Below are 24,376 nucleotides of genomic sequence, written 5' to 3'. Positions count from 1 at the left end.
AGGCAACTGCATAGGTATGACTCCTCTCTGCTCTATGTGATGCTTACAGATGAGGATGAGCCTCTTACATATAAAGAGGCCAAGTCATGCAACTTCAGTAGTAAGTGGGAGCTAGCTATGTAGGAAGAGATTAAATTTCTGTATGCTAATGATACTTGGGATCTTGTGTCGTTGCCCAAAGGAAGAAAGCCTCTTCCAAACAAATGGGTTTACAAAGTGAAGACAGTTGATGGGAAACCCAAGTACAAGGCAAGACTGGTTGCCAAAGGGTATGCACAGAAGGAAGGGATTGATTTCCAAGAGGCCTTCTCACCTATTGTGAAGATGACCACTCTACATGTGCTTTTTGCTCTCACTGTTGTATTGGATTTAGAGCTGTACCAAATGGATGTGAAAACAACTTTTTTGCATGGTCACATTGATGAGGAGATCTACATGAAATAGCCCGAGGGGTTTGTAGTTCCTGGAAGAGCAGTTGGTGTGTAAACTAAAACGCAGCTTGTATGGGCTGAAACAAGCACCACGCCAGTGGTATAAAAAGTTTGACACTTTTATGCTCTCTCATGGGTTTACACACAGCTATGCAGATCATTGTTTGTACATGAAAAAGGATACAGATGGCAACCCCATCATCCTTGTTTTGTATGTGGATAATATGTTGCTAGTTGGGAAAAGAAAGATTAGCTTGGATGCTCTCAAAGATGAGCTGAAATCAGCTTTCTCCATGAAAGATTTAGGGAATGCATAGCATATATTGGGCATGAGGATTTGTAGGGATAGAACACAAAAATTGCTGTTCTTATCTCAAGAGAAGTACATTGAAAAGGTATTGGACAAATTTAGCATGGCTAAAGCTTAAGCTTAGTAAAGCCAATAGCCCAAAAGATGACATGGAAACCAATGCTATGAAGGGAGTCCCTTATGTATCAGCCTGTGGCTCTCTTATGTATGCTGTGGTCACTACTCGTCCAAACATTGCTCATGCAGTAGGAGTTGTCAGTATGTTTATGTCAAATCTGGCAAACCACACTGGGAGGCTGTCAAGTGTATTCTTCAATATCTGAAGGGTACACAAAAGTGTGTATTTTCTATGGTAGGGTGCACTTAGTCTACAGGGTTATTGTGATGCAGACATGGCAGGTGACTTGGACACTCGCAGGTTCACTAGCGGGTATGTCTTTACAGTTGCTGGTGGGGCCATTTTTTGGTGCTCTAGGTTGCAGAATATCGTAGCATTGAGTACTATTGAAGTTGAATACATATCAACTATTGAAGCTTCTAAGGAAGCTATATGGTTGAGCAGACTTGTAGAGGATCTCAACATGCCTATGAGTACTCCAGTGTTGGGATGTGATAGCCAGAGTGTTGTGTATGTGGCTAAGAATGCCATGTATCATTCACGCACAAAGCATATAGATGTGCGATATCACTTTATCAGATAGATTCTGGAAGATGGTCTAATCACATTGATCAAGACCAAAACACAGGATAGCCTTGCAGATGTTCTCACTAAACGTCTAAGCAAGGCTCAGCACGAGCATTGCATACGACTAGTGGGAGTTGGTTAAAGGTTCACTTTGGACCTTTAAGTGGGAGGTTGTTGGGATGTAAAGGTCCTTTATTCACCTTCGTGTATTGTACACATGTATTATTATATTGTACATGTGAATACACCCTTACGTGCCCTAAGTATAAATACATTTTATTCTTTGTATACCAACACATTGTTGGCATACCCAAATCAGGTCGTACTCTCTCTTTGTCACTCTCACTCACTCACTCACCTGCACACTTCTACTCCAACCCACTCTCAACAACTGGGTGTGAAATAAATGCTTGCTTTAATATTTGAAAAGCTTGTTCAACCTTTTGATCCTATACAAACTTGTCCTTTCCAATCAGGTTGGCTAGAGAGGCAACAATATTAGAGTAATCCTTGATAAGGATTTGATTAAAATTTGCAAATCCAAAAAAGCATTGAACATCTCGCATAAATGAAGAAGTCTCCCATTCTAGAATAGTTTATATATTCTTAGGGTCCATTGAAATTCCCTTTGTAGAAATAACGTACCCCAAAAACTCTAGCTTCAGTTTAATGGAAAGAACACTTTTCGAGCTTTGCATATAAGCCTAATTTTTGCAATTTATTTAAGAATATTTTGACATGATGCTCATGCTTCTCTTCATTCTTGGAAAAGATCAAGATGTCATCCAAATAGATCACAATAAAGTCGTCCAAGTATTCTTGAAAGATATCATTTATCAGATGTTAAAAAATATGTGGAGCATTTGTGAGGCCAAATGGCATGACAACATATTCAAAATGCCCATACCTTATGCAAAAAGCCATCTTCCATTCATTACCTTTCTTTATCTTGACAAGATTGTAAGTGCTACAAAGATCTATCTTGGTGAAGACTTTGGCTTTCCCAAGTCATTCAAGGAGTTCTGGAATCAAGGGAAGAGGGTAGCGATTCTTGATAGCAATCTTATTGAGCCCTCTATGATTCACACATACGGAGGGATCCATCTTTTTCTTGATGACGAATAGAATTGGAGCACCCGTTGGAGATTTGAATGATGTATGAATCCCTTGATAAGATTCTCATCAATATATTTCTTGAGTTCTGCTAATTTATCTTGGGATAGCTTATAGATGGGGCCAAAAGAAGGTTGAGCTCCTTCTTGTAAATCTATTACACAATCATAAGATTGGTGTTCCAGTAGCATATGTGTACTCTTCTTTTCAAACACATCCTTGAACTTTGCATATTGAGCTGGGAGTGTGTCTAGGCTTTCATCCTTTGGATTCTCCATTGAAATTGCATAAATCAAAAGGATGGATTATTCTTTGCTTGACACATGAACACCTTTGCCCCAATGCATATCGGTCGAGAATTTTTTCTTTTACTATTTTGCATTAGCCTTGGTTCAATCTTTCTAGACCTCCAATTGACGTCGGGGTTTTATAATTCTAACCAGTGTAGCTCAACAACGATGAGACTATTTGGGCAATGGATGATGAAGGCTATATTTGATATAAGACTCCTTAGGGTAACTTTTATGGGGTTGAGTCTCATACCTAACATCTCTCGAAGCAAGAGGTTGACTATCAATCACTTCTGCACCTACCGGCTTTGCTTTCCTTAGAAGCTGTATATCATGTTGCTTTTCAAAATTCTTGTCCATGAAGCATGCTGTGGCTCCAGAGTCTAACAAAGCTTGTCCAACTATTTGTCTTCCCTCCAAGTGAATCTTTATTGGTAACACAAAGCTAGATGCTGCCCCATCATTGCATGCATGCCCGTCTATCCTAAACCCATTGGATTGGCACTACCAAGATGGCCTTGCATTTGGGCATCCAATCCCATTGGTACCATTTACTTTTGCTCATCCCTAACCTTGGGTGCATCTTAAGGTTGTGGTGATTGTCCTTTGGAGGCTTCTTGTTGCCCAAAAGCCTTTGAAGATGACATCCTCTTCTTGCCGTTGCTGTCCTTTTTGGGAGAATTCAAAAATCTCTCAAATTGTGGATCTTTGGTCAATTGAACAATGATGTTAGCTGTTGCCTTCAATCGAGCCTTGAACTAGTTTTCATATTCTTCATCTCATTGTTGGTCATTAGCATCTTGTGGCCTTGAAGGACCTACTTCTTGGTCAACAACCAATTTTCTCATTGCTGTCCATGTTGTAAGCCCATTTAAAGATTAGGCATTGCCTTTTCCCTTTCATTATGTGCGTTTTTGGAATGAGATGCATCATCACTACTTGATCCCATCTCATTGTAAGATGACATACTTGTTGTTAATACTTAGCTGAATACAATTTCAGCACTTGAGCAAAACCTCTGGCGGCCTTCAATCAGGTTCCTTGGACCCACTAAGTCAAGGGATTTGATGGTATCGTGGGAATGGAACCATGAAACCAACCTTTCTCCTTAGATAGGATGGTGCTAACTTAATTTAACACTAATTACAGTAAGCAATTAATTCACATAAATTGAAATGCACACTTTGCCACTTTAATCTTGGACAATGGAGAGCCTATTGGCCCCAAAATTGGTGCCCCTTGCGGTATTTCTTTAGCTTTTATTGCAAATGGATGAAGTATAACTAAAATTTTGTGATCCCCTCTGCTAATTCAAGTGCTTCTTGCTGCCAAAACTGATCAACAAGCCTTCAAACCAATTTGCCCCTTGGTTTGCTTGGAGAATTGGCTTTCATCCTGCACCTTCTGAGACATATTTAGCACCAAATTAACATTGGTTGGTTGGCCTCTTGAATCTCCTTGAAATTCTTTAATTTCAACTGTTGGAATTCAAGTCCTAGGTTCTCAATTTTGAGCATGCATCCCGAGATGGTTGTCAAACCCTAATTTTTGCTGTAAGTTAGAGTTTGTAGTAGAGATTTTCCAATATCTCCATCTTTGATGACTCAAACTGTTGTAGAATGTCGAGGGGAGTTGACAAATGGCTGTAGGATGAGAGAGAATGTTAAAGAGAGAAATTTCAGACTTCCATTTCGAGAAAATGGATGAAATCAATCGTTGCCTTGTCTAGACAGCTATGAAAGCTGTCTCCACTAATGGAATACACTAAATATGATGTTATTTGCCTAAAACATCCTTCTAACTGCTGTCATCTATTATTGTAGTCTCTTTAGGGTATGTCATCGGCTCTTGGAGGGTCTCTTGTTGGATGGAAATGGCTTGTGAACTATTCTAGCAGCTATGGCAGCCTTCTCTCTATCTCTCTTAGCTTGCACAAGGCTGGATTTCTTTCCTACTTGGATGGGCAAGTTTTGTGAAGTGGCAGCCTTCTAATCCCATTTTCTAGTATTATCTAACTTACTAAATAAATTTCCAGAATTAAAACTCTAAAAAACAATTTAATAATTATTCTAGTGTCCAAAAAAAAAAATCCACCAGCTAATAATTAAATTTGCTAGGCCAATTTGTCTCCCAAGTGTCAGTGAGCAATTATTGAGCCATGCACTTGCATTAATTAATTAATTAATGCCTAGTATCTAACCTCACCACTGATATTAGTAGCCAATAAATTGGTCTAGGCCCAAATTTGATACCGGACTATGAAATAATTAACTTGCATATCACATGTGCAAGTTACATTAGTATATTTGATTAACTTTTAATCAAATGCTAAGCAAAGCAATAAAATTTCATGTCCTTGTGACAAGAAGACTTGCGGTCCTAATGCACAACTAAACACTAAAAAGAGATCTCAAGGAAGGTAGAAGAGATCTTCAAGTCTTTATTACAATATTGAAATAGAGATTTGTAGAATTATTGCCTCCACAAGCCCAAGCTTTGTATAGCACTTTGAGTCCATGAAGTCACCTAACTTTACTACCTAGGACAGCTTGTCACCTCGCCCTCCTAATGCACAACTAAACACTAAAAAGAGATCTCAAGGAAGGTAGAAGAGATCTTCAAGTCTTTATTACAATATTGAAATAGAGATTTGTAGAATTATTGCCTCCACAAGCCCAAGCTTTGTATAGCACTTTGAGTCCATGAAGTCACCTAACTTTACTACCTAGGACAGCTTGTCACCTCGCCCCAATCTATCTCAATTGGTCTTCACCTCAATCAAGCCATCAACACTCTGGCTTGCCTCGATCTCACGTGCACTCCAACACACAAGTAGACTCACTTGCTACTCCTCACAACTTAGCATGAAGAGAAGACGAAGAAGATGTAAAAGTAGAATGCCGCCAAGACAATCTCCACGATGATCCACCATGAATACCTGATTTAAAACTAAGAGTGGTTTTAAATAGCTCAAAACTCTTCAAATAAATTATAAAGTAGACCAAACTTGTAAAAGATTTACAAAGTTGGCTAAATAATTAAAGCCACTTTTTGAGCATTAAAATGACCATCTAGCTGTTGGGTGCAGAGGTCATTCACTACACTTCCCGTGTATATATTTACTCGTACATGTGATCGCACCCTTGTGGGTGTGAGTGTACCGTATTGTAAGTAAAAATATATTCTTGTATTCTTTTTGTGCACCACATTGCTACACACCCAACTCAAGTCTCCACTCTCTTTGCACTTTCTACTACTAAGCACACTCCATTCTCACTGCGCACACCACCTAGGCACTCTCGTTCCCCTTCAAACTGGTATCAGAACTTCAGCAATGGCGTGCGTGCTTCCTGAAGTCAAGGTGAGTTAGTTTCAGCTCATGCACGTGAAGAAAACAGGTTAGATCGTTAGTTTTCTGGCTGTGTTCACAGTTTGCAGCAGGCGATAGCCAAGCGGTAGTAGGGACAGGTCTGCACAGGCAGGCGACAGCCTGTAGGTGACAGCATGGCAGCAGGCGACAACTTTTGTGTGCAGGCGCAGGTCATGAGCATGCAGCGGCATCATCTCAGATCAGCACGACAGTTTTCGTCACGTTTTTGAGCAGGTGGCATTAGGTGCAAGTCATGCAACATTTCACGGCTGGTGACGGGCTGATTTGTCACGTTTCTTGGCAGAATTCGTAATTTTTTTTAATTTTTTTTTCTCCAAGCTGGCCCCCTCCTCATTGACGGGAGTTTGCGCGTATAAGCACAGTTCTCAGATTTGTGCAGATTTGAGCCCGAAATTTGGGGTTTTTCCCGGATTTAACACTATTCATGCAAAACAATGACATCAGACCCAGAAATTGCAGACATTGAGCGCATTTGCTCTGGAAAATTTGGGGTTTTTCAGGTACAAGTGAAATTTTGCTAAAATGAGCAATTTTACTGGAATTTGTGCATATTTGACCTTGAATTTGTTAGCAGTCATGTTTGTCATGCCTTGTCATCTCCTACCTGTGAGCCTCAGTCTGAGTCAGACGAGGACTTTAGGAGCTCTAACTTGTCTATCACTTGTTTTGACGGAGGAGGTAGCTCATTCTAGAGCACTCAATTTATTGCATTTCAGTGCATTTTCTCCTCCAGTCGGGATTTTATGTGCATTTCCTGGGGCAGTTTCTGCATTCTTCAGCCTGCCTCACCTGCTGGACATTGTCCACCCTTTCCGGGATTTTTCTGAGCATTCCTGGCATTTTTAGCAGCATTAAATGCTGGTCGGACATATTTATGGCCTCAAATTTCAGGTCGGCCAGTTTTTTGGATTTTTTGGCTATTTATAGCCATTTCCCACTTGGCAGTCAGTTATATTATCATCTTCCCTCCTTCTTTGGCAGGTGCACACTCCGACTCCGTTATCTTCCTCCGTCTTCGGTGCTGCCGTCATCATCAGCCTGATCTGGTGCCCTCACTGATGCTTCGGGCTGCGTGCAGGGACTGATCAGTCCATTTCAGTGTATTCAGCATTCATTACAGTCAGTGCAGATTTTCTTCCTTCATTTTCTGCTTTCTCTCTCTCTCCCTTTGTGTTCGTGTTTCTTCTTCCGTTGCGCACTCTCACATGGTATCATCGCCTAATTGAGAGCACAGAGGAGAGCTTCCATTGCAGAGGAGGACACCATCAAGTGCAGCCTTTCTTTCCTCCTTTCCAGCCCTTGGCGGTGCTGTCCAGGCTGAAATGCAGCCTTCCATACCTGCGTTTTGTTGTTTTGCAGCATCAGGAGGAGTAGGCGACAGTTTTCTAGGTGTTTGCAGCCTGCGTTTTTATCAAACGCAGCCAACAGGAGGTGGTCAACATCAGCAGAGGAGAAGGCGTCATCATCTGGAGGATAGGCGGCAATCTTCATCGACGGACTTCATCGACCTTGGCATTCCTCTTGCCACCCCAGGATCCGTTTCTCCCTTGGCCTTCCACCACATCCAGGATCTGAGAGGGGGTGTTAGCAGTCATGTTTGTCATGCCTTGTCATCTCCTGCCTGTGAGCCTCAGTCTGAGACAGACGAGGACTTTAGGAGCTCTGACTTGTCTATCACTTGTTTTGACGGAGGAGGTAGCTCATTCTAGAGCACTCAGTTTATTGCATTTCAGTGCATTTTCTCCTCCAATCGGGATTTTATGTGCATTTCTTGGGGCAGTTTCTGCATTCTTCAGCCTGCCTCACCTGCCGGACATTGTCCACCCTTTCCGAGTTTTTTCTGAGCATTCCTGGCTTTTTTTAGCAGCATTAAATGCTGGTCGGACATATTTATGGCCTCAAATTTCAGGTCGGCCAGTTTTTTGGGTTTTTTGGCTATTTATAGCCATTTCCCACTTGGCAGTCAGTTGTATTATCATCTTCCCTCCTTCTTTGGCAGGTGCACACTCTGACTCCGTCATCTTCCTCCGTCTTCGGTGCTGCCGTCATCATCAGCCTGATCTGGTGCCCTCACTGACGCTTCGGGCTGCGTGCAGGGACTGATCAGTCCATTTCAGTGTATTCAACATTCATTACAGTCAGTGCAGATTTTCTTCCTTCATTTTCTGCTTTCTCTCTTTCTCCCTCTGTGTTCGTGCTTCTTCTTCCGTTACGCACTCTCACAGAATTTTGGGGGTATTGCAGAATTTGTGAAATTTTTGCAACATTTGCCCACACTTGACACTTGGGATGACGTATTAATGCAATTGGGACAGATTTATTGCAAAAATTTTGGAATTTTTCACATCGGTGATGCATTTTGAGCTGATTTGTGCTTCGACAGTGAAATTGCAATAGATTCACTATTGAATGGGAGAAATTTGGACTTGGGATGTATCAAATGTTGTAAAAAGGCAGCTTCTCTTGGTATATGTATTATTGAATGCTCATTGTGTAGTTAAAGGGTGATACTACAGACAACACTTGGGTTATTGCATTTGGCATTATGGTGATGTATTATTGAAGTGGGAGCTGTCTTTTATGCATATGTATCAGATTTGGTTCATGTATATGTTGTAATTAGCCCTTGAGACTGAAATTGCAGCAAAATATTTGCTTCTTGGGCACTTTTCAAAGTGCAAGTTTGCGTACTTGCTGTTATATTCAGCAACCTTGCTATTGGCTAAAAGGATTCAACATTTTATTGTAGTTTTTTTTGAAAATGGCTGGCAGTGTATCTACATCTGACACAAAGAATCTTTTTGAGATTCGCAAATTTGACGACGATGGCTTTGATATTTGGAAAGATCATATGTAGGGTATACTTTGTTTGAAGGATTGTGATGATGCTTTGGCAGAACATAAGCTTGTTGCTTTGTCAGATGAGGATTGGGCTAAACTGAATAAGAAAGCCATTACTTCAAAATGGCAGTCATAGATGATATCTTGGTTGATATCAAGGGACTTACCATTGCACATGCAGTTTGGGAGAAACTCAAGGCTACGTATGAGAATACGACTCCTGTCAATTAGGTCCATCTCATGCAAAATTTGGTCAACTTGAAGTTTGATAAGTCTAAGCTTGACTTAGAGCATTTAAATGCATTCACTAGTATTTGAGTTAGTTACAAGATGTAGGCTTGTCGGTTTTTGATTCTAAGTTGAAAGCTATCTTCTTGCTTATGACTTTGCTAGATTCATGGGAAGCATTGGTTGTGTCATTGAGCAACAACCGCAACTTGACATTTGATGGTGTGCATGGCTCTATTCTCAATGAGGAGATTAGACACAAGGTAAGCGGGAAAACAATGGATCAACCTATAATGTAAAAGGATGGATTGAAAAGAGGTCAAATGCTGCAAATAAGCACAAAAATCGCAGCAAAAGCAAGTTAAAATAGCAAGATGTTACTTGCTATCAGTGTGGATGCAAAGGGCATAAAAGGCGCGACTGTAGGTACCATAAAAGGGAGCAAGAATGCAAGAAGTAGGCTAATGCAAAAGGCAAAAAAAAGAGAAGGATGGCAACTCTAGTCCTAAAGAAACAGAGAAGGCAAATGTCATGAGGACATGTATTTTTGCAATCTCACTTAACATGTGGATTAATTTTTAAATCAAATGGTTAAGTAAATGTTGCACATGTGAGGTGTAATTGGGATTAGAGTAAATTTACAAGCCCAGGACTCTAGGAAATCACGGGATGTCAAAGGTAAAAGTTGCTATAAGTTATGTGAGGGGATGGAATAGAATGGGGAAAGGCCGGGCGACAAAGGGTAACATATTATGTGTCCAATAGATGTGGCCTTAAGCTTCCAGAGGAAATGGTTGGTGCCATTCTACTTGTAGAGATTGGGGAAAACGGAGATGCTTACAGCTAGGGCAAGCATAGCAAAGTGGGGCTTCATACCATTTACCCACCATAGATGGCCGGGAGGTAGAAGTAGTAGAAGTTTCATCAGCAATATAGATGCTATGGACGAAAATGCAAAATACCTTCTTGATATATAGAGTCACCAGGTGGCTGTCCAGACAAAACCCGAATTTCCTCTGGCTGCAAAAGCAGCTGTCCATCAAAGTGCAGCTGCACTGCTGCCATCCAAGGAGGTATAACACAGGAACCAGCACCACCAACAGCATCTACCATGAATGTGAGGCTGAGATGCAGCAGAGAGAGGGGCATGTTACTGAAAATACAGGCATTGCCTGCTGAAACATAGCGAGAAGATGCTAGGATAGCAGAAAACGTAGCTGTCAGAGGTTCCAACAGCAGGACATGATGCCAGAACTGATGCCAAACAGGTCACCAAGGCTGGGCAATGTTCTCTTGAGAAGACTGAAGATGAGAGTGTTACTGACTGAAGTGAAGTCAGCTAGCTGCAAGGCTGTCAATTTAGATTTTTAACCTAACGTGACATGTGACCTAAACCAGTGGCACAAAACTTAATTGGGCCCCAAATAACATGGGTGGTCCCAGAAGGACAATGACCACAAAATGGACAAGTGGACCAGAATAACCTAAATGACCAGGATTGGATAGAGCTCCTTACGTTCCTCATTAACTCATTGCAGGGCTCACAACCAGGAGATGACCATACCACTAACGCCTACCATGTTTCTACTATCGAGGCATTATTTTTGTGACTTCTTGATGCGTTTATTAAAGTTAATAATTTCTTTATTTTTTGTTTTCATAATCCAATGGTTACCTTGTTTTATGATCCTGCATACCTGGGTTCAAATCTTGCTTTTCATTTTTTCTATTAGATGACCATGCAAGTGTAGGAAATGAACCAAAGATGTTGTGGTCACCATGCATTCAATCTACCAACTGAACTGCACTAATTTGGTCAGTGTAAGAAATGAACTCAAGATCTTGTGGTCACCATGCATTCAACCTATTAACTAAGCTATTCTAGTTTTACACTAAATAGTCAAAGTACTACAGCTTTTGGACACACAGATCTGGCTGGGTATTGTTTTTTGTTGCTTGGCTCACTGGTCTAGTTGGAAGCAGCCCACTGTTGCAGGTTCTTCTATACTATTGCACAGCTCCTTTAATGCATTCCTATGCTTGGGTTTCATGGACTTCATATTTTCTTGTGACTGGATAATTGGTGAAAGTTCTGCTATTCGGTACATAGGGAGATTATTATTCCTAATGTGACCATATATTATCAAGATTTTATTTCGACCTAAAACCTTTTGGAAAGAGGATCCCAAGTTGGTCTTTTCACTTTGAAATTCCTACTTTAACTGTATATGTTCGCCATTTTGCCTTGACCTCCCAAACTGATCCTGATATGTTTATCTTACCTTTGCCCAAAGTATATTGCTTGTCCTTTTCGGAGTTTATTTTATATGCCTCTAATAAGTGCCTCACACATTAATAATTCTTACACTAGTCCTTGGAATATAGAGTTTGTAAACCATAAATATGTAGCTGAAAGTACAACCAAATGCCATTATTTTAGAGGACTGATTAGTGCATTAGTATTTTGAGAATTGCAATGTCTTAGCTATATTCAGACAATAGGCTCATGCATGTATGTCTTGGTGTGGTCAGTATGCAGATTTCACACAATGATGTCAAGATCCACACTGAAATTTCAAAAATGAAGATGTCAATGTACGAAATTTGTATGAATGGTTTGGAAGAATCAAACAGGAGTTTTGAAAGAAATTAGATTCAAGGGTAACTTTAACACAATCTATACAGAAAACTGTGTTTAAACCAAAACTCAACATCCGAGGAAACACACAAAGAATCTAAAACTGCCAGAATAACTGCATGATTGTAGAATCAAGGTATGGCCCCAAATACACATTCAATACTGGCAGACAAACAGCCAAAATAAAAAGGAAAATTGGCATCTACATTCTTCACCTTCAGATGAAAATACTAGGTCCTGTGGTCAGATGTTTTGGTGACTTTTTTGATGCATATCTACAGTAGTCTGTGTGTGAACACACATAACTGGTCTTCACGGCAAATTCTGTAGCATAATTCTTAGGTTATATCAGTTTTATAAGCTACAATGTACAGCTTGTCATTGTTGCCTGAAACTCTTGCAGGTATTCAGCTCACTGATGAAGAGCTCACTCATTTTGTGGAGCGTATTGATAAGGATAATAATGGTGTGATCACATTTGAGGAGTGGAGGGACTTTTTGCTTTTATATCCCCATGCAGCTACTATCGCGAACATATATCAGTATTGGGAGAAGGTTTGCCTGGTGGATATAGGAGAGCAAGCAGTTATTCCAGAGGGTATCAGTCGCCATTTACATGCAACAAAGTACTTTATTGCTGGTGGAGTTGCGGGAGCTTTGTCCCGAACAGCAACAGCACCCTTGGATCGCCTCAAAGTGCTTTTACAGGTGCAAACAGACACTGGAAGGGGAAAATCTAGTGTTATTCCTGCCATTCACAAAATTTATAAAGAGGGTGGGATCTTGGGATTTTTTAGGGGTAATGGGATCAATGTATTGAAGGTAGCCCCTGAATCAGCCATCAAATTTTACACTTATGAGATGATGAAAGATATGGTGGTGCTGTTTGATGGCCTTGGAAGTAAGGAGGACATAAGTGCTACAGGCAGGCTGTTTGCAGGTGGGGTAGCAGGTGCTATAGCTCAGACTGCTGTGTACCCAATGGATCTAGTGAAGACTCGGCTGCAGACATGTGCTTGTGCTACTGATGGGAAGGCTCCTCCTTTGATGAAGTTATCCAGGGACATATGGCAGCAAGAGGGCCCTCGAGCATTTTATAGGGGCCTTTTACCATCACTTATTGGCATGATTCCTTATGCTGGGATTGACCTTGCTGCATACGAGTCGTTGAAAAATGCATCACGGCAGTTCTTGCCAAAGGAAAATGGTAATCCATTACACCACTAAGTTAGAAGCTTGGTTGCACAATATAGTCCTAAACTAATGTTTGCAGATTGACTTTCATGAGCTAGTTCCCTTTCCAGCTCATGTTGTGGATTGGGTTTATGTGGTTGTGATTACAAGGAGCACATGTGGCCTTACCTCGTGTGATTTGTTTGTCTTCCCTTGTGTGATTTGTTTGTAACTTGTTATCCACATAGCCAGTAGTAGTTGGAACCTCCTCATTGTGAAGCATGCCTTGAAGATTTCGGCTTGGCAGATGTGAAATATGGGGACATGGGCTAGGTGGCTATATGCAAAGGGCCATTGATGAAAAAGTTATTAAGACCAAACCAAAGCTAGGATGCTTGGATGTTTGCCTTGACTCTATTTTGTAGAGATGGCTAGAAACCTTAGCTTCTATCACCCCCTTGCAGGTGACTGCATGAAAGCAACAACAGTGCTGAATCTGCTTGATTTGAAAGTTTATGTCTTGCTTATGACCTACAACCAGAATCTAGAGAAGCAGCTTAGGGTGGGCCACATACCCGCAGCTCCCATTGTCACCAGCTTCATGGGAGCTCCCAATGGTCTTGGTTCGAATACCCTAGATCTCCTGGACTCCAACTCTTGATTGAACTTGTGGGTGATTTTTTCCTTTGATCTGAGAGAAATGACCCCCTTAGGCTATATTGCATGAAAGCTTTGCATGAAAGAAAACTGAAAACAAGCAACACTGCCTGATTCACTCAATTTACCATACTTACAAAGGGTGAAATACAGAATCAAAATGGAGAGAAAAAACAACTCTCCATATACAATGTTGCAACAGAATAGAACTAGATATGGGTGTGATAAACTGTCTATGTTTGTCAATGTACACAAGCTGATGAAATAGTGGGTTGCTTGTGGAGATATGCTAGGGTTTGCAAAAGAAATCACAAAGTGTATGATCACAGCTGAAACACAGCGAAGTCAAAGACTAACATAAAAATGCAAAATGCAAGACAAAGATAACTGAATAATGAACGAATAAATGGATGAAAATGTACAGAATGCTCAAGGCAAGAGGTGTCCAACAGCCGATGGCTCTTGTGGGAATGGACTGAGGGAGGTGTCGATGTGTGCCGATGGCTCTTGTGGGAGTGGACTGAGGGAGGTGTCGATGTGTGCAGTCCACTGGACGGATCCCACAACAGGCGATGGCTCTTGTGGGAGTGGACTGAGGGAGGTGTCGATGTGTGCAGTCCACTGGAGACGGAGCGCGAGTGCAGTAACCATCAGTTGGAGAGCAGATGCTGATGAAGTAAAGTGCTGAAAACGCAAAAAAAAAAAAGTGCCGTAGATGCAAATGCAGATCAGGCCAATGCTGAAAAATTTCTTAAGACAACAAACAGCAGCAAAGCAGCCAGTAGGGATTAAAATGCAGCAGTCCACGAAGTCCTAATGATTGAGGCAGCAGCTGGGAGCACTTGAATAGGGGATGCAACAGTCTATTCGAATAGAGGGCTGGAGTTATGATAACAACAGCTGGGACCAAATGGAGGTGTGGGCAGCCTTTGAATGATGGGATAGACTAGGATAACTTGCAAAACAAAGGATGTAGCAAGTCGCTGGGCAGCCTTCTGTTTATAGATGTGGATCCTCCCAAAGTTTGGGTGCTTGTTTAATGGACACAAAAACTTTGGTAATTTTTGAGTTTTGGGGGTGTTTAAATGACCTAAGATTTAATAAGAAATGCTCATTTTTTAGCTCCACACCTTCTCTTAGGCTCAAAATGGAAACCGGAAAGAAACTGCAAGCATAGCTCACCTTGTGTTTACCTTGAGACATCCCACCCTAAAGTAGTGAGGGCATTGGTCGATGGGTGCATGTCGGTTGCCCACAAATCTACCAAGATTGTAGAGGCAATGATTATCTTATCTCGGGAGTCCAAAGGCATCATAGGAAGAGTACTCGCTAGTTGCCTAGTGGCCTATTAGCACCTACAAAGGCAATGTTAAACCACTTTCAACTTTTTTTCTCCCCCTAATTGTGCCCATGAGGGAAAATAAAGGGATGTTTAGATCCAATATAAAAAAATAGAAGATTATCTCAACCATGTGTTTAGGGTTTTGGTGACAAAGGAAAGGGGTGAAGAGGTATGGAGGAGTGGTGGTAATAAAACCACCAGTGGAGATAGCTTAGAATTTCTTGAGAGGTGTTGCATAATAAGTTGCACAGACGAATGCAGGGATTCTCTACATCTTCTTTCCCCCCTTCTTCGTGCCTTGGTCACTTGGTCAGCATGGAGCCAACTCCCGAGATTAAGTATGGGCATATCCTTATGGTTCTCGGTACCACACAAAGTTTGACATTGCTCCTATGCATTGCATATTTTCATTATCTTTGTACTAGGGCACTTGGGTAAGTGAACAATTTTTCCACAAGGGACATTGTCCAAGTGGCACCTGTTGCATGAGCATTTTTCAACATGTAGCATTGCATCTCCACCTCACTCTTCTCGTGTTTCCCTTTTTGAGCTTGAGAGGGGGTGTTAAGAAACCCTTCACCCGCAGTTTACATTTTTGCGTTTTGCGTTTAGGGTTTGCAGTCCCAAAAAGGAGCACCATCCTAGACCGATTGTGCCTATTTATAGGCCACTCTCTCATTCATTCCTCACGGCTGATTCATTCAGTCCATCACCTTTTCTCTCTGGTCTCTTCACTGCCCTCACACCCCTTTAGGAGGACATTGTGGTTCATGGTTCGCGGCTGTCTTCATCATCTTCTTTGCTACGGCACCCTTGTTCCCTTGTATCACATTCACTCCATGATTTAGAACATCATTCCATTCATCAGAGTTTCTTCTCTCTTGTCTTCTCTTCTCCATGTTTGCCGAGCTCACTCCGTGTTCCTCCCCGCAAAACCTACTGTCTCGTTGATACGTCATTTTTTGACAACCATGCAAGAATGTAGCCTAACCGTAATTTGCAATCATAGCGATGACACACCTAACAATACTCATATGGGATGTAGGAGCAAATGTCTCCTCAAAATCTATGCCTTTTTTTAATGTATAGCCTTTTACTACCAAATGAGCCTTATACTTGTCTGTAGTACCATTAACCTTGCACTTGAGTTTAAAAACCCATTTCTCAACAAGATTCCAAGTATTGTTGGTGGCAATTGAATCCAACTCTTCTTGCATGGCCTTCATCCAATGTACATCTTGTTGGGCTTTTTCCAAGGAAGCATGCTCATCATCATCTAACAATGAGCTCATGAAATATTTTACTTTCATCCCATACACCCATGTATACGGTGAGGGATAATCCATACAATAGACAAAATAGAGATGACCCCCAAGTGCTCGTGTCCTCATGGGACCACAGACATCAGAGTGTATCAACTGCAATTTTTGGAAAGCCGAAAACCTATTTATTTTACCTAAGATACATCCTTCATATGCATGGGGAGGTGGAGTCTCCATAAGAGGTAAGGCATCCACCATCTGACAACATTGAAGTGTCATTCGATTGCCAAAAACTCATGTGACTAAAATGGACATGCCATAGCTTCGCATTCTGCATAGCGGACTTATGAGTCCTAATTGCTAGAGCATGCCTAGCAAGTGCAAAGCGTAATTAAGCTCTGTGTCTCTGATAATACACTTGTCATCCTCAAAGATGACATGAAATCCATGCTTATTGAAAGCTGAAATGGACAAGAGATTTTTAGTGATACCAAGCATAAACAATGCATGCCGAAGCATAAAGTCTAATCCATCTGCAACAGTTATCAACACCAAACAAATGCCACAGACATCGTAACTGGTGTTATTTTCACATGTAAAGTCATCCCTGCAAGGGATGAATGGGAAGATGTAAATAAACACTTCTGTGAAGTGATGTGTTTGGATGTCCCACCATCAAAGAACCAAGTATGCAACATTTCAGCAGCATTAAATGCAGAATTAGCCATGGAAGTGTCATAACTGCATGTCAAAAATGCAGAGTCCTCCTTCATTAAGTTAGCTGTAGCATCACCATAAGAAGATTTTGAGGTTCATGTCACTTGGATAGCTAAACTTGAGTTTTTTTCTTCTCTTTGTCCAACCTTTTCCTACATTCTTCAATGTAATGTCTAGGTTTCTTATAGTAGTGGCATTTTCCATTTTTCTTTGCATTTTCTATGTCTTGGGCAGCCTTGTTAGACGGCTGTCCCAAATAAGCTTTCGGTTGATTTTTGTAGGGACCGGTTAGGCACGGAGATCGAGACAGACTGTCGTTAGGCGCAGTGAGAGACAAAGAGAGTGAGAGAGAGTAGAGTAGAGAGTGAGCACGTTTTTAGGTACAATGACGAGTGTGTATCTTTAGGTTTTTAGATAGATATATATGTGTAAGTACAAGTGCTAAGGGTGTGTTCACACCCGAGCACATTTAAAAGGCACGAGGCCTTTATTCCCAACAACCTTCCACCTAAAGACAATGTGCCTTAAGAGGAGAAAAGAATCAACTAAGTCTAGGTATGTACAAAGCTGAAATACATATATCTATCCAACTCCCTAACTGCCATTATCTGTCGGCAATGAGCAAACTGCTCTGCTAGAAGACCCTTCGTGAGAAGGTCTGCAGGGCTATCATCTGTATGTACTTTGACAAGCCTAATGCTCTTGCTGTCAAGTACATCTCTAATGAAGTAGTACTTCACCTGTATGTGCTTTGTCTTTGCATGAAAGACAGGATTCCGTGCTAGCATGATAGTACTATGACTATCACAATGGAGAATAGGTAACTCTGTGATGCCAAGCTCTCCCACCAAACGTGAAAGCCATAAAGCCTCCTTGCATGCCTCAGTGGCAGCCACATACTCTGCCTCTGTAGTAGACAATGCAACACACTTTTGTAGCCTGGAGATCCAAGAGATTGCTTCTCCTGTGAAAGTAAACACATACCCAGAAGTGGACTTCTTGCAATCCGCATGACCAGCATAGTCTGCATCCGTAAAGCCAACAACATATGGCTTCTGCTTTTCAAAGCAGATACACAACTCCTTTGTGCCTTTGAGGTATCTCATCATACCTTTCACTGCATTCCAATGCTTCTTGCTTGCGGTTGCTATGTATCTACTAACCACTTCCACTGCAAAGGCAATGTCAGGACGTGTAGCAACCATAGCATACATCAAACTGCCAACATCTGAAGCATATGGTATCTTGGCCATTTTAGCCTTCTCATCATTAGATGTAGGGCTGTCCTGTGCACTAAGTTTCACATATGGAGGCAATGGAATCCCCATTGTTTCCCCCCCCCTCCATATTGAAACGCTGCAAAACTTTGGAGATATATTCCTGCTGAGATAAATAGAGTAAGCCTTTTGATCTATCTTTGAGTATTCGCATGCCAAGAATGTGATTTGCATCACCAAGATCCTTCATGTCAAAGCTGCCATGAAGACTTTGCTTCAATGAATCCAAGGCATGAGTATTCTTGCCAGCAATCAGCATGTCATCAACATACAAAACCAAAATAATCAGGCTGCCATCTGCTGCCTTCTTGGTGTACAAGCAGTGATCCACTTGACTTCTATGAAAGTGTTGGGACTGCATGAATGTATCAAACTTATGATACCATTCTCTTGGTGCTTGTTTCAGCCCATACAAACTCCTTTTGAGTTTACATACCATTTTTTCCTTCCCTTGTTCAACAAAACTTTCAAGCTGTTGCATATATATGTCTTCATGCAGATCATGTAAATACACAGTCTTTACATCCATCTGTATGAGCTCCATATCCTCAACTGCAACTAAGCCCAAAATGGTTCTCAATGTAGTCATCTTGACTATAGGAGAGAAAATCTCATCGAAGTCAATTCCATGCTCCTGCTTGTACCCCTTTGCAACCAATCTTACTTTGTACTTTGGTGAGGAACCAGAAGTGACTTTCATCTTGTAAACCCATTTGCATGGAAGGGTTTTCTGTCCTTTAGGCAACTGCACAAAGTCCCAAGTGCCATTTTTTTCAAGAGATTCCATCTCTAAGAGCATGGCTTTATACCATTTCTTACTGTCCTGTTTGTCCATTGCTTCCTTGAAGCAAGACGGTTCACCACAGTTTGTCAACATGACATGATTAGCCACATTAATTGCACTAGGAACAAATTTGTTAGGTTGTCTAGTAACCTTAGATGATCTCCTAACCCAATGGTCATTGTTTGCTGGCTGTTCCTGCAAATTTCCATTTTCAGCATGCTCCTGGCATTTCAACCTGCAAATCAGCATTAACAGCTTGCTGTCCTGGCTGTTCCTGCACATGTAATGGCTCATTTTCATGGGCAATAGCTGGCCGATCATTTCCAGCATCATTTCCTGTATTTACAGGTTCATTTGCAGCAGGTATTTGTTGCTGTACAGGGGGCACATTTTGTTGTCCAAAATGTATTTCTTCCCGGAATACAACCCTACGGACCTCCTCAGTCTTTTCGGGCTATTTGTGCATGCGATCTTCCCGGAAGATAACGTCATTGCTGCGTATTACTTTCCTTTTCTCGGGATCCCACAATCTATACCCCATTTCACCCTCGTCATCATATTCTAGGAAAATGCATTTATAGGACTTTGGCTCAAGTTTGTTGCGTTTTTCTTTACAAATGTGCACAAAAACCTCACAACCAAACACTTTTAGATGAGCATATGAAGGTGGCTTGCCCGACCCTCAAAGACCCGTTTGGTGACCGATTAATTAAGTGAACGGCTGTCATAACAGCCTTTGCCCAAAAACCATGGGGTAATGCAGCATGAGATAACATCGTACGGACCTTATCCTGCATGGTCTGATTCATACGCTCTGCAACTCCATTTTGGGGCAGATTATGAGGGGCAGTGAGCTCTCTCTTTATCCCTTTGCTGTCACAAAATGCCTGAAAGGCCTTGGACACATATTCCCCACCATTGTCAGAGCGAAGACTCTTAAGTGTCTTATCTGTCTGATTTTCAGCCAATGCCAAGAATTTTTTAAACTTATCAAGCACTTCATCCTTGCTACGAATGGGATAAACCCATACCTTCCGTGTAGCATCATCAACAAAGGTGATAATATTTATTTTCCCCTAAAGATAATCCTGGCATTTGGCATACATCCGAATGTACTAACTCTAGAGGAGAAGATTTCAAAGAAAGAGACTTTTTATGAGACGTTTGTGCATGTTTTCCATAAATGCAATGATCACAATGCTCAAAATCAGCATAACGAATCCGAATATACTAATTCTAGAGGAGAAGATTTCAAAGAAAGAGACTTTTTATGAGACGTTTGTGCATGTTTTCCATAAATGCAATAATCACAATGCTCAAAATCAGCATAACGAAGGCAAGGCAAGTAACCCAAACGAGAAAGCACTTTCATTCCTATTTGACTCATGTGTCCCAACCGGCCATGCCACAAAGAAATACTTGGCTGCTCAGTCATGGCAACAACATGGTCACGCACACTAGATAGATGAAGTGGATACAAAGTATCACTCTTGCAACCTCTGGCAATGACTCTTGATTCCTTACAAATCTTCCATTTTCCATCACCAAAGGTGGTATGAAAACCATCATTATCTAGTTGCCTTGTGCTAATCAAGCTCTTCTTAAGCTGAGGTACATGCCGTACATGCTAAAGTGTAAAGATAGAGCCATGCTGAAACTGTAACTGCACATTGCCAATACCTGCAATCTCAAATGCATAGTTGTCCCCAAGATGGACAACACCATGTCGACCCCTTGTATAGGCAGAGAACCACTCATGATGAGGGGTGACATGAAAGGAAACACCTGAATCGAGAATCCAGGTATGCATGTCATCATTTGTACTTGCAAGTAAAGCATGTGCACCAAAGTGTGAAGAGACAAAGAGTACGTCACTCCCACTGTCACTGTCATGAGTGACTAAGTTCACCTCTTCAATTTTTACACTGCTCTTCTTAGGCTGACTGTCCTTCTCTTCCTTGCTATCATCTGTCTTCTTGCCTTTTCCTTTCTCTTTTTTCCATTTGTGGCAATCACGTTTAAAGTGACCCTTCTTGCCACAATGATAGCATTCAATATCTTTGCCACGTGATTTACTACGTCCCTTGCCATCATATTTGCCCTTTTGCTGTGATCTGCTCCTAGTATGCAAAGCACTGGAAGACTTACTGGATGCATTGTTCTGCCGATTCATCTCTTCCATAAGTAGAGGACTCTCTACATCAGCATACAAAAGGATTACATTAGAATTGCTCATAGTAGTCCTGAATGTATCCTAACTCTCTGGTAGAGTGCAAAGTAAGAAAGTAGCCTTAAATTCCTCATCAATTATGAACTTCAAGGCAACCAGTTGGCTGAAAATGGAGTTAAACTCACTCAAGTGAGTAGACATTGCTGTACCCTCTTTCTTACGCAAATCCATAAGCTTTTTCAGCCAATACACTTTGCTTGCAGCACTCTTTTGTGCATACAGTTCTTCCAGTCTAGTCCATATAGTAATCGGCTTTGCTTGCTTCTTTTGTAACATGATATTGTACCACTGCTTTTGCTAAACTGCAAAGTTATGTGCGCCTTCAAGCTTCTTTATGTACATCAGGCTACTGTTGTCATTGCTGCCAGCCATGATTTTCAGCCCAAATGTGACAAAAAAACCAGCAAATGCAGGCCCAAACTGTCACCCAAGTGACCAAGGTACAAACAAGTACCAATCAGCAATAAATGACTACGCAGAAGCACAGATTTCAGATCTGTAATTAAATTTTCAGAAGCACCAAACCATGTGCTACAGCATTATCCAACTGATTACAGCTGTTCCAAGGGCATATGCATTACATTACATGAGGAACCCCAAAATTTCAGCTGCAATTTCTGTTGTACATGTACCCACGGGCATAAAATTTGACACGAATGGTCAAAAGCCCCAAAATTTTGTGCTCAAAGCATCAAACACACATCTGCATTTTCTCTGTCATGCATAGAATAGTCCAATTTTGCCAAAATAGAGCAATTTCAGCAAAACCCCCAAATTTTACGGAGTGTTGATGTCCAAATTGCGTGGAATTCAACTTGCATGTACATAAAATGCCCAAATACTGCACAAATTTTGCCTAAATTGCAAAAGCACCAAATTGCACGGGGTCCAATGTGCCTCAATGTCGAGAAATTGGGTTGATTTCAGCCCAATTTGTGCATGTACATTAAAAGACCCAAATGTCGGGGACAAAATGTCACAAATTCTTGCAATTTCTGAGACAGATGTGCTTGTCCTGCATCAAATTCCCCAAATTTGGGATAAGCCCCAAATTTTTGGCCAAAGATTTGCCTTCTGAGCTTGTGCGCGCGAACACCCGGTAACGGGAAGTTAAAAATAAGTAGTTAAAAAAAAGACTGTTGACTTGCTACTTGTCGTCCGTGCAGCCCCCTCGTCACCCGTGCAGCCCGGCACCCTGTCCTTGTTTCGTGCGAGCTTGCGGTCATGTCACGCAACAGCAACCTCCTCGTTTGTCAGTGCTGCAGTCCTCAGTTGTTGACTCGTTGTCAGGCCTGAATCTCTCGTCGTCAGCTTGTCTGCAGCGTCGCCTTTTGCACGCTGTCAGACGTGACCAATCTGCCGCCTTTTTACCCGTGACCTATCTGCCGGTCGTCGCCCCACTCGCCAGTTGTCGCTAGCCGTGCAATGTTTGACGTCAGTGCTGCCACGCTACCACTCTACATCTCCTGACTCTCCACGTTGGGGCCAGGTGCACACTCTCCACGTTGGAGCCTTCTGCAGTTCACGACCTGCTTGGCCTGTCTTGATCGATCTCCAAGAGGTACGAATACCTCAACCGTAGCTTTGATACGAGTTTGTAGGGACCGGTTAGGCACGGAGATCGAGACAGATTGTCGTTAGGCGCAGTGAGAGACAGAGAGAGTGAGAGAGAGCAGAGTAGATACTAGAGAGTGAGCACGTTTTTAGGTACAATGACGAGTTATGTGTAAGCACAAGTGCTAAGGGTGTGTTCACACCCGAGCACATTTAAAAGACATGAGGCCTTTATTCCCAACAATTTTTCACATATTGCTTTCCTTTACCCTTGCCTTAATACATAGAGAGCATGGCTACATCTTTTGAACACATAGCAACATTCTTCGAAGTCAGTTCCTCTTGTAACAAGAGGCCCTTCAACTCCATGTAAGAGGTTGCTGCCCCAACAACCCCGTGCGCCCCCAAAAACGACAAATTCAGGGAGGTGTGGAATCCAAGATAAGACTTTGGAAGTGAATTTAGAGTGATATTCACCATCTCTTCATCCAAAATAATCTCATCAATATTTAGCAATTGCTCATGTAAGTCTTGTAAGTGTGTAAGGTGATTAGTCATGTTGTCATCCTCATCCATATATGCATTAGCTAATTTTTTTCATAAGTAAGAGATTCTAGCTTCATTCTAGGTTGTAAACATGCTTTCCAAGACATCCCACGCTGCTTTAGAGGTCTTGCATGACCGACTATGAGGTATAATCACTGTCTTGACATTGACTGACAAGGCAATCAATGATAAAGCCTGTGCGTCCTTTGAATCCCATCTCCTTTGATTTGCTGTAGAGGAGCGAGGGCAGCAACATCGGCAGCTGGCTGTCCTCTAGCACCACGCTGAGGTTTCTGAGGTGCAAACTCTCCCACTCTGTGCAAATCACCGGTGACATAGTCCCAAAGATCCCTCGTAAAACAAGTAGATTGCACACCATAAAACTCCACAAGGAGTAGTTGGTGCCATCCAGCTTGTTACGTATCCTCATGAGTGAGGACTCCCAGAATGTTGCTGTGATCTTTGTTTTCTTGATTTGCCATTGTGGCAAATAAATGCATACATTTAGCAACCAAACACTTCCAAGCTCTTTTGACACTGTACCGAGTGCCAAAATCCCAGCATGGGATAGTAATGCAAGCACAAAACTGTCAATTCCTTGAAAAGGGTGTCAACATTGTACAAATCAATACCCGATTTGCAATTTGCAGCAATTCAGCGGTGTATTGCTGCAGTTGTATCAAAATGCATGCCAAATACAGATTTCAGCAACTTAATGCTGGAAGTCCCCAATTTTATTGCAAATTTTCAAAATTTACAATTTTCTTTGGCAAATCTGACACAAACAGCAAGGTAATGCTGTTTCAGCACCTGTTCACTACGTTGGGATACGTGCCAAGCAAAAACCCTAAATTTCTCCAAAGAAATTTCAAGAAATTGAAGAAATTTTAAACATACAGCCTAAAAT

The 24,376-nt window shown here is 41.6% G+C and overlaps 1 protein-coding gene across 1 annotated transcript in view; it reads left to right on the top strand.

The window, feature by feature from the left end:
- Positions 1 to 24,376, top strand: part of LOC148029838 (calcium-dependent mitochondrial ATP-magnesium/phosphate carrier protein 3-like) — a 58,912-nt gene that overhangs the window by 22,507 nt on the left and 12,029 nt on the right. Inside the window, exon 2 of the mRNA XM_087686157.1 lies at positions 12,331 to 13,134. Within this exon, the coding sequence (XP_087542283.1) occupies positions 12,331 to 13,134 (804 nt within the window). The remainder of the gene's footprint in view (positions 1 to 12,330; positions 13,135 to 24,376) is intronic.

Source organism: Lygodium microphyllum, chromosome 10 (assembly GCF_053477565.2).
Source record: "Lygodium microphyllum isolate KBCC chromosome 10, Lygodium_microphyllum_v1.1.10, whole genome shotgun sequence".
NCBI classification, from domain to species: Eukaryota; Viridiplantae; Streptophyta; class Polypodiopsida; order Schizaeales; family Lygodiaceae; genus Lygodium; species Lygodium microphyllum.
The sequence above is the reverse complement of the archived record's forward strand: the minus strand, read 5'-3'. Positions and strand labels throughout refer to the sequence as shown.